At 38.2% G+C, this 11,948-nt stretch overlaps 1 protein-coding gene across 1 annotated transcript in view; it reads left to right on the plus strand.

Moving 5' to 3' along the window:
• LOC106534601 (transmembrane protein C15orf27) overlaps positions 1-11,699 on the plus strand; it is a 51,257-nt gene extending 39,558 nt beyond the window's left edge. Inside the window, exons 8-11 of the mRNA XM_014031292.1 lie at positions 3,484-3,599; positions 4,952-5,147; positions 9,133-9,195; positions 10,044-11,699. Of these exons, the coding sequence (XP_013886746.1) occupies positions 3,484-3,599; positions 4,952-5,147; positions 9,133-9,195; positions 10,044-10,684 (1,016 nt within the window). The 3' untranslated portion in view covers positions 10,685-11,699. The remainder of the gene's footprint in view (positions 1-3,483; positions 3,600-4,951; positions 5,148-9,132; positions 9,196-10,043) is intronic.
• Positions 11,700-11,948: the final 249 nt, after the last annotated feature.

Consider the following 11,948-nt stretch of genomic DNA (forward strand, 5'->3'; position numbering starts at 1 on the left):
CACACACACACACACACACACACACACACACACACACACACACACACACACAACTAATCTAACTGAATCAAATCAAATTAAATCTCTGAATATTAAACTAAATCTTGATGAAGTTGTAGTTGAGAGTCCTTCACACAGTCCATCATACTGGACATAACTTAACGTTTGAGGTTTGACCAAAAGAGCTCCACCTCCATCTTTTTGCAGCAGGTAATGTGCATTTCTTCAAGGAACACAAGATCTTTAATTTTAAACAGTTTTAACGAACATGTAGACAAAGTACCATTTAATTAAACTGTAACAAATGCATTCATGTGAAAACTGATACATCAGCAAGTTTCACTCCTGTGACACGCTCTCCACTTCTGCTTCTTGGGATTTTTTTTAAACATTCAACTGCTGCACAGGTTTTCAGGGAGCGTGGAGCTGATTTTTCTGCTGCTCGCTTTGAGCTGTTCAGTTTGATATTTGTGAGTGATTGAGCTTCCTTGTTAGGTAGGCAGTGGCACACATCAGAGGTAGAAACCCACTCAAATCAATAAATGCACCACTGATGGGCTGTCTCGCTCGTTGTGAGAGAGGGATTGAGTCATTTGGAGAGTATTGTGACATATTAAGTGGCAACATTTGTGTCGGTCTGATGGGGATGTGGGAAGATTGAGATGTTGCCTGGTTTGTGAGGACTTGGAAAGATGGAAATCATTTGCAGTGTCGGAAATTTCCGCAAAGTACTTAGAAGTAAAGGGTTATAGTGTTTTTTTTTATGAGCGCAATGCTCCATTATGGCATTAGGTGCACAAGCGTTGCTCTAAAATAAGAGTTATCACCTAATGTTGCTTTATTAAAATAAAAAAAACTAAATCTTGAACATTTGCAAGTTAAAAATATTTTCTACACAAAACTACAATGATATTATTTTTCTTTAATTACCCACATCTATGCAATAAGCCTACTTTGACTTATACTGTAACAAAGTGTCCTTAGAAGACTATATATTGAATTTATGCTATGATTAGTATGTAAAAATCACAAACTATCCTCAAACGAAATGTAAACTATAAGTAAATGTAATTACATTTCTTTCAGAAGTGTTAGCCTCGCAGGCATTATTAGGATTGATCATATTTTACACTTACACATGCCTTTACCTCAGCTGAACACACATGCCAGGAGTAGTAGGCAGACTTATGAAGTGAGTTTTCGATGCTTGTTTGAAGTCTGACTGGCCTGCCCCCGAATGACGTCTCCTCCTTTTGTCTTGTGAAGGTGCCAGCAGGACTATAAATAGACACAAAGTGCATGTGGTGATGGCTGTGAGCTTTGCTCTGCCTCCCTCTGCACCAGAAAACATTGTTTTGTTCTCAATATCAGTGGGCTCGGAAAACAGTCCGGTTACAGCACGGACTGAAGCCTGAGTTCATTTATGTTGTTAGTTATACGTCAATCAGGAGACAGAGGGACGTTTTATAGGCGTGTCTTCCCATCCTGCTCATCAAATATTACCACATGATGTAAAGTTACAAACCATGACACAGGCAACTAAAGACTTGTGAAGCTGCTCTTCTTGATGTTGTTCACATTTTGTACTCCATGTTTTCATTTTTTTGGAGGATGAACAAATTTAAGGAGAACAAGACAACAGTTTGGTGGAATTATTTCCTGATGCTCTTCATTTTAATCAGAGTTGTAAAGTAACTAGGTATAAATACTTTGTTACTGTACTTAAATAGAATTTTTGGGTATCTGTACTTTATTTGAGTAATAATTTTTCATCCTGCTTTTTACTTCTATTCCTTACATTTTTTTTAAAAATATCAATAAGTAAAAAGTTGTTTCTTTTATTTCACTTTTGCTTGTTTTAATTCCAGCTTGTTATTGTAAAAAATAAATACTATCCATATAAACTGTGCCTCCTAGACAGAGTGAATTTAATTGTGGTTGAATGAGAAGTATAAATATATAAAACTCTGATACTGTATTAGTTTGTACACAAACAAATCATGTCACACTCCAGCAGGACAAAATCATTAAAATAAAAGGCCTGTACTTAAGAAGTATTTGTATTTCATGAATTATATTATTGCATTTGGCCGCAGCCCTCAGATAGATTTTAATTTTGGGGAAAAGGTTTGTGCAGCCATGATAAAAACTGAAACAGCTGGACTAGTGCATCCTAAATTTAATGTAAATTAATTATTTTAAAACAATATAGTCATTTCTGCATTTTTTGGGGGAGGTCACCTCCTAATTAAATGTCATTAAATCTAACTGCTCATTTTAAATCAATACTTTGACTTTTAATACTTAAGTACAAGAAATATCAGATATTTTAAGACTTTTACTCAAGTAATATTCCTAAAGAAGACTTTAACTTTTACCAAAGTAATTTTTTGGTAAGATACTTGTACTTTTACTCAAGTATCACTTTGTGGTACTTTTTACAACACTGATTTTAATGGGCTGAACAAGATATTTAAAAACTCTTAAACAAACAGGACATGCTTTATTGTCACATGTATAAAATTATCTCAAGATACCCAAGCTTGTTAAACTTACAGTAGTTTTTTTTTTGTTCTCAGATAATGATTATTGTGTACAAATATATGGTTTTTGTGTTTCACTAAGCTCACTCCTTGAGTACCACTGTCACAACACTATGTAACAGTATTGAGCTGATCAGCAACATGTTCAGATTGTCCTAATTTTTGATGAAGTGTCTCGGTTTTTTTAATTAAGATTTTGAAATAATTTCTGGCTTTTACAAGAAAGTTTTGTGTTCTAAGTCAAAAATTAAAAATATCAACAACTTATCTTGACAAAATAAGCTTCAGTATTTAAAAATAATGGGATAAATAATCTACTATCTTGAGTCCAAGTCACAAAATAAACCTTTTGTACACATAACAATCATTTCTTCTGTTTTAGCAGTGAAAACTGGTGAGGACTGAAGTGAACAAATCACTTTTTTGCATAATTCTTTCACCAAACATATCACATTAAAGTGATTAGCAGAGGTGTATAGGAATTATGGACATTTACTGCGTTACAGTACTTAAGTAATTTTGTGAGAATTTGTAATTTTACCAAGTATTTTTTAATCATTTGTTTTACTTTTATTTTGTTACATTCAAAACATAAAAATGAATATTTTTTTACTTACAAATTTAACACCTAATTACATATTACAAATTTAAATATGACCAGAACTCATCACGAAAGGAGTTGTTTGTGCACTCTAAAAAATGAAGTGTGGAATTGACCTAACCAAACTTAGATTGTGTACATGTTGACAGATTTATTCTGTCTGTCTGTGCTGATCTTTGATCCTATCACATTTAAAGTTTATCACCTCTCTGGTTGTTTTTATCTGCAGTACATCAGTTTTAGGTGCTAATCTCGATGCCTTTTGTTTTACAATCCCATTCACACTGTTCACTTTAGTGCTGTCCTTATTGATTTGCGTCTCTGCCTCTTTTATTCCAGCTTATGTGCTCCAGGTCAAAGTTGAGATGGAACTGGAGATCCAGCAGTGTGAGAAGACCAAGGCTGTTCGAGAGGAGCAGCTGGAGCGTCTCACTCAGATCTGTCAGGAGCAGGCTGTGAGTCCCAACACATCAACATTTAACATCAGAGACAGCTTTCAGAAACACTTCCAATAATAAAGTTCCACGAAGAAAGAGAATAAATTCTAACTTATTTGTGTTTATTCATAAACTGGCTGTTACATCAGTTCTGCATGATCGTTAAAATATTTTTATTATTATGCATCTGTAAGACTAAAGCTTAACAGTGACTTAGAAGAGATCTGAAATGGACTCATCAAAGCTGACTTGTATGAAAGTCCCTGTTCACAGAAAGTGTCACAGCAGGAGAGTCTTTAAAACAGGGAAGACAGATTCAGTTTCTCAAGGGGGAAAATTTAAATTGTCCTAACAGAGAGCCAGTCTAAATCAATATTTACTGAAAAACAAAAATAAATTGGCCTTGATTTTTAAGTTAATTGATCACATATAAATACGAATTACCTTTAAGACATTTTGAACAAACCAAATTCATGGATTAAAGACAAAATATGAAATGTTATGATACAGAATATTATTTTCTTGTGCCTTTGCTCTATCAGCAAAGTTTCATTTAGTTATTTATCACAACCTATTGAATCAGCTAAAAATATATCTGCGCTTACCAAACATGACGTTTGCATTTTACTTTAAATAAAAAGACAATGCAGGAAATGTAACCCTCAACATTTCATCAGACTGTCTGCAGACCCGCCGTCCTTTCATGGCTGCAGTCATCAGTTAGCGTACGATCGGTCCCATTTTATTGCTTATTTTGTATGAAAATGTAAAAACTAATTAAAAATTGATACTTTTATTACTTTGAAAATTTGTCTAACTACCATGAGAATTGTGCTGTGCTAACTGTTTTAAGCAAAATGAGAAAATGATAGGGTTGGTTTGTCATAGATTAGCAGCCAAAGTTATCCTATCTAACTTATCCTGGGCAGATAAAATCATAACGAGGGTCCTGCAGGCCTCGGGTTTGACAGGTGTGTGTTTTATAAAGGTAATGCTCTGACTGGGGCCTGAAGTTGTCTGAACAGCAAATGTGAAGCTATTTTTCCACCAGAAGAGGGCAGCAAGACCTCAAAAACAAGCATCGTCATGCCTCAGATCCACACAGACACAACACTGAATAAAAGGATATATAAATGTTTACTAAAGCAGGTCTGAACAGAGACTTCATTTTCAGAAATTTACGTTTTTTACCAACCTGACACATTAAGTAAAATAATCATACATTATTTATTTATTTATTTATTTTTTATTCACAGAAATTTCAAGCTGCCGTTCATGTTCTCAGTTTAGGTAGCATCTTGTTCCGTGGGACCATATTTGACCTGATGAGTCACTGTTTTTCATCGTTCCTCTGTACTCACCACCTCCAGTTTGAGATCAGGCAGCTGAGGGCACATCTGGCCCAGCAGGACCTGGACCTGGCAGCAGAGCGAGAAGCAGCCATGCAGATCCACCACGCCTGGGGGAACCAGAGCAAGAGCTTTCAGGTGGTCGAAGGTTTGACGCCCGGGGAGTCGGATGACGAGGGCGGTCAGCGAAACCCCAGGGAGCCTCACGCTAATGCAGGTATTTGTATGGTTTTAGAAGCTGTCACAGTGAGTGATGAGACATAGAAATCAAAAATGGAAAATTAGTTTTATTAAGAAAACTGTGTGCAATTTGTAGTTTGTGAGAAAACCAACTTGGCAAACCAGTAGAAATCCACAGCATAAGCATACGTAGGCCTTTATGTGAAACAAAACATAGGTAATGAGGTGACATCAGGTGAAGTGGGAGCTGCAGATGTGTACAGCTAATCTGGAGCAGAAAGCCCCGGAGCATCTCTGAGGCCAAACTCTTAGACCCTCCACGCTCACACACAACACCCATCTGACCGCAGGCGCTCTGGGATCAACAGGGAGAACAGAAAAGCTTTTAGGATCTGAGGAATCTTGGAGAAAACAAGGCCGCTCTCTGACACACGCTCCTCGGTCTTGCTGACCACCTTCTGGCGAGCCCAGTTCTGCCAAACCGGACCGCTTTGAGCTACAGAGTGCTCTGTGCATTGGGCCTTGTTTGGAGAAAGTGGGCTCCTGTCAACATCTGTTCCCTACCTGGAAACCACAACAGGGCATCAGGAGGATCCACAGCGGCCACAGAATTACCCCCAGGGCAAAGTGGGGAATCTGGCTCACAGAAACAAGTGAGGCTTTTTACAGAAACATGGTCATTGGGACGTGCACTTAGGCCACAGGGCTAAAGTCAAGTCAGATGAACTCTAATGTAGTCAAATGTATTTCTGCTCCTCAATGTTTCTGCTTCTTGACCTGAAGGGGGCCTTAAAGCTATCTGGAGCTCTTCAAAAGGGCAGTGGCCTTTAGAAAAACGATTGATACAATATTGTTGTAAAATGATGGATTTAAAGCAGGGGGGTCAAACTCAGTTACACAAAAGGGACAGAATTCAAAACTTGGACCAAGCAAAGGGACGGTTTCCATCAATATTTACTGAAAACATGTTTTACAACATATTTTTCTTATAGAAATATTTCTAAATTTTGTTTATTGTTGCATTTAGAACAGGGGTGTCAAACTCATTTTCACCGAGGGCCACATGAGTGTTATGGTGGCCCTCGAAGGGCCACTTGTAATGAACTTTGATGTTTCATGTTTAACTTTGATTAAACAGAGTTTTAACACGTCCTCTTTTAAACACTGATAAGAACTAAATGTATGACTGACTAAATCTGTAATAAATACAGAAATATTATTAAAAGTAAAACAAAAAAGTTTTATTCAGTGATGAGTTACTAGTGAGTAGCTGCATTATGGCAGCTTTAGTTTATGTTTGATGGTGACTTTAAAGCAGCTTATTTTCAGACATTAGTACTGTGCTATCCAACTAAAYTGCTCAGTTACTTCAAGCCAACAGCTCAGGGACAGGAATTTTTAATTAATTTTTATTTCATTAATTTTGTTAAATAAGTTTGTTGCATTTAACCATAAATTTAAAGTTTACCATTGATATAAGAAACAAATTTTATGTTAAGTAAAAAAGAAAAAAAAATCTTTTTTTTGGGAGGGGACCCCCCACCCGGCGGCCCACACGGGAGTCACCCGTGCCTTGTGTTTGACACATGTGATTTAGAACATACCAACAAATTAAGAAAAAAGACTCACTTTAGAAAGACATCATTAGAATTCATTACTTTATTATATATTAACTTTTTCATTTCTTAGAGATCAATTTTATTACAATTCAGCATATCAGTTAAAAAAAACTTCACGAAAAATCAAATTATTTGACATTAAATTAAGGAGAGAATACAGCAAAAGTGAATTATAGCCGATTCTCTGTTGCTCTTTTCACTCCAAAATCAAAAATTAATGACAATTTCAAACTTCCTTTTCTTGACTAGAAATTTGTCCACCTGTCATCAGAAGAAAGCACTAAATACAGCGATAACACGAGAAACCACAAAACTATTTCACATTTAACGTAAAATAGTTTGGGCTGAATAAAATGATAATCAGGGCCAGATTTGGCCCGCGGGCCTTGAGTCTGACAATTCAGAAAAAAACATTACTGTAAATCAAGCGAACTAAACTGCTTTCAGTGTGTTAAGAGCACACAGGGCTTTAAAGGAGTAGCTCCTAAAGTGGTGTTTGCAGAGATGTTACTGATAGTCAATATCTAACTTGCAGTAGAAAGCACATGAAAACACAATAGTTTATACAAACAGTTCTATAATCCTGTACTCTGCTGGAAGTTTTGCATCTGATGGGTGATTATAGCAAACATTGTGTTGACTGCTACCAGTAACAGTAAAAGAAACTCGTGCTTCAGAATAGATCGTATTAGATATAAATAGGTGAAGAACTGTGGTTCAAGTGAGCACTGTCGAATGGATTTTTACACTACGGTCCTCTAATTGCTCTGTGTGGTTATCCTTAAAATCTTCTGTCCTGCAACACTAGTTTCACATGAAACATTACTGGTACCAGACTGCAGACCGACACACTCATCACTGAAGGTATCTTTCTTTCTGGCTGCAGGTTCTCCTCCTTCTTTTCACCTGTGGTGTTTCACTAACGCTTCAAACATTGAAATTACATTTTGGACGTGAACTAAGAGGACCTTTGCATGTCACCTCTTCTTTTTCACAGTCAGATGACAGCACGGTAACTCGAGTGTCACAGACAGAAAAGGAAAACCTTTTATGTGTGCTGGACAACCTATTCTTCTTTTTTTTTAAAGACTCATGTGTTATTAATTGTGAAGGGATTGTCTCAGTCTTGTTGCAGAGAGTGCAATGCTTCCTCTCAAGGGGTGGCTCTGGGATTAATATTTTAGACAGAAAAATAAATGAAACTATCCATCAGAGTCTGCTGCGTGTCCCGCGGGACGAGGGCTAGCACTCAGGGTACTTCTGGGTTCGCACTCAGCCGACGGACAGTGAGCTCGAGACCAATCAAGCGAGCAGAAGAGCGCAGCAGATCGCAGACATTTGCCATGCACACGGAGGCCGGCTCGACCGGAGGGATCCGCGCTTGAACAAAGAACTCCTGGTTTTTCTTATCCCTGCCACCACCACCACCACCACACACACACACACACACACACACACACACACACACTGTCCCAGTTTATTCCTAGCTATATAATGTGCAGCGTAGCAGCATGTGCATGATCCTGACCGCTTGCCTCCAAAGCATCTGTGGCCTGGGGCGCAAGTCCTCCCAGTCAATATTATGTTGTAAACATAAGATATATTTTTCACTGGAACCAGTTTGTGCTGTGATTACTGAAATAGACCCACAGTACTGATGGCATCTGTGACATTCACAATAAAGTCGGGGGTGTTTGTTTGTGTTTGGAATAGTTCACAAACAATTTATGCTTTATTTTCCAACACAGAGGAAACTATAAAAATGTGTTCAGGAAAACTTATAAATAAATATTCTTTACATTTTAGTAGTTTATTACAACAGTTGGATTATGTACATATTCATTTGAAATCCATATTTTTTCATAATGTCTTAGTTTCTGTGAAAATAATAGTAAAATATGTACATTCACAGATGATGCACTTTTTATCCGAAGCAATAACCACAGTGGTTCCCAAACTATTTCTATTGGACCCCAGTTTGGTTTATAAGAAAAAAATCTCCCCCCAATCCGGGCTCCCACATTTCCAACCAAACACAAAGGTATTTTGTTTTTAAAGTTTATTGCAGTTTATTTCACATCTCCAACTTTTTTTGAGCAATTGAACTAATAAAAGTAAATTATAATAACATGCAATTTGGAATAAAATAATCTACAACCTTTTTATGCAACAAATCACCTTTATAACATAAATATTTAAAGTAGTGATTTATAAAAACATGACGATTAAAAAAGACACTTTTATCACTTTTTTGTGTTTATGTGGGTACGCCATTAAAAACATGTGCGTTATGCCTAGCATTGTCCAAGCATTCCCTTTGGGAGCCATTGAATTAACACTTAAACACTTCAACTAATGTCATTCATATTCATTATATATTTCTTTATATTTTTTTTTATTCAGATCCAGTTGTACGTGATGACATGAACAATTACATCAGCCAGTATTACAGTGAAGTCAGCAGTGGTAAGTCACTATTTACACCATTCTACCCAACAAAGGATTAAAAACTCCTGTTCAGATTTAGTTTTAGTGGTTTACTGGTCATGAGTCAAACACATAAATCCCACAAAACACTTCTTCTTGTTTTACCACTACTACAGAGGGGGGAAAATACCTGGTTACATATTTAAAAGTAAAATGGGCAAAAGCCTTGAATCAGGGCTATTCAACTGGCGGCCCGCAGGCCATAGCCGGCCCGTGAGTGACCAAACTTCGGCCCACCAATTGGTTCATTCATCTCTTAATCCCAAACCCCCGGTTTTCTACTTTAGTTACTCTAAGTTCTTTTAGTTAAACGTAGACATGTTTGATATCTACAGAAACGTTAAAATCTTGGCTAGAAGCTGGTGAAAAACATTTCTATAAACACTCAAGACAGTTAAAACTACAAGCAGATGAAGATAAAATGATGAAAGTGAAAATAAAATTGGTTTAAAAATTTGGCAAGAGATGCCAAAATATTATATGTGTCAAATGGGAGGCAGAATGTGTTCTTTTTGTATTTGATAATGTTTAATTATCACTACTTTTAGAGGGTTCTGTATGTAGTTTTCATGATTAAATGCAGCAAAATAAACTAATTCAATGGTAACAGATCTTTATAATACTTGGTTTATTTACATAATAACTTTAATTGCTGGATGTTCGGCCCCTCAGCTGTTGACCGGCAGTAACTGTGGCCCCCGGAGCAGTTTAATTGAAAAGTCCTGCCTTAAACCATCACTAATAACCGTGTTTAAAGTGTTTACAGTTAAAATATAAAGTGCTGAAATTTGTTTTCATTTTTTTTTCCTAAATGGGAATGTTTTAAGATGCTGGAGCATCAGGCCTTGGCGCACGGGTCATCACCACGGCAGCCATCGACGTCCACCTCCCCAGCAGCACAAACCCCATCCAGTCGAACCCACTGCTCGCCATGGAGCGGGTGGGCAGTGCCGTGAGCGACGCCTCCACTAGCATGTCGCGGTCCAGCGGCAGCCTGACGCCCCGCCCCCACAGCCTGAGCAGCCACACCCCGGGTTCATCCATGACAGACTGCAGCAGCAGCGCAGCTCAGGACCTGAGTCTCAGCTACAGCTCCCACCACTGCTGCCCCCCTTCCTTCTCAGGCCAGGACCCCTGCAGGGACCCCAGCGTGGTGGTGCAGGAGCTGCTCTCCTCGCTCTCCGAGGACTCGTGTCTGGCTCGAAAGGGCCTGGCGGTGGACCCTGTCAACCTCAAGCTTCCCAGTCCTACTGGCTCAGAGAACGCCAGCCCCGAGCTGGACAATCGAATCAACATTTTTAATCGCAGGAACCAGGAGGAGAGGCGGGGCCGAGGCAGAGGCTGTGTTCTGCTGCAGACGAAGCCACTGATCCACCTGCAGGGCAGCTCCACCGAGCCGACTCTGGAGGAGAAGTACCGGCTGCTCGGCCCGGCCGACTCGCCTCTGGGACACATGCCTGACACATAAGCTACATTTACACAGAAACAGAAGCTTTTATTCTCGTTTTTACAGCCATCCTGTTTGGCTTACTTCTGATCTCTAGTGACAGGTCAAACCTCAAGAGAGGTGCAGACATGAGGTTTGAAAATGGGATTTTTCTGTCGCTGTGTAAATCCAATCTTAGCTGGTTCAGAACAAGCTTGAGCTGCAGCTTCCAGCTAACACTGTTGTTCCACGACTTGTTCAGAGGTCTATAGTAGAAATCACAAAAGGAATTCGTAGGCAGGGCCCTTTGCCAAAAAGTTCAAACCTCTTGTTTTCCTCCAAATAGATGTCTGAAATCAAAGCTACCCAGATATAGCACAAAACAAAAACTGGAAGCTCCCGGTTTGCAGGAAGCTTGACGTGTCTTTGGACTTGATCTTCATCAGGAGTTCTACCTTAGAAGAGGTCAGACATGCACTGATTTTCACAAGAATTAAAACCAGCAAAGGGCCGTTTAAGCCTATACTGAACAAAAACACAAATGCTGAAGAAATTTCAAACGGTTTAAAAAAAGTGTTTTCTTTTTGAACTTTTCTGCATATGCTTTATCTTTATTTGTACTTTAAATGTTGAACATGCTGTTCAAAATGCCACAGGGTACAAAAAAAAAACAGGACAAACTATTTAAACAGCCAATTTTTTTACCTTTGCTATTCTGCTGTGTGTTTATTTGTTCTGAAACTACAAACTATGTTTATAAACTTGATAAATAGCATTTTCTTTTTGTTTGTTTTGTTTTCACTAAATATCAGGAAGGGTGTATTTGTGCAGATGAATTTAAAAAAAAAGTTAACTGAGTGGTGTCTTCACATCAAAGTAGGGCGGAGTGCTCGTAGCATGAACCTTTAAAAGATCTGTGCCATAAATGGTGAGCAAGTTCTTTGCACTTTAATGTTTACAGACACTTTTGTAAACTTGATATGGAAGAAGTTGTTGCCAAATGCAGGTGTTGTTATTTGAAATAAAAGAGCAAAAATAAAAGTATTTCTCCTTATGACTCTGCCCTAAAATTCACTGACTCGTGTTCAGAGGAAACTGGTCAAACCATTGTTGAACCGTTTAAAAAGGCGTCACACATTGTTTCATCAGCACCACCGTCTCTGCATACGGTTGTGAAAATGTTGAATTATTTAAGGTTATTAGCAGTAGACCTGTCACAACAACTTTTAATTGCTGAAGTCACAGGATAAGTCACCCCGCCCCTCATTATCATCTTATATCATTAATTCAGAGGATAAACTGCTGT

This window comes from Austrofundulus limnaeus, unplaced genomic scaffold, assembly GCF_001266775.1.
Source record: "Austrofundulus limnaeus strain Quisiro unplaced genomic scaffold, Austrofundulus_limnaeus-1.0 Scaffold1218, whole genome shotgun sequence".
NCBI classification, from domain to species: Eukaryota; Metazoa; Chordata; class Actinopteri; order Cyprinodontiformes; family Rivulidae; genus Austrofundulus; species Austrofundulus limnaeus.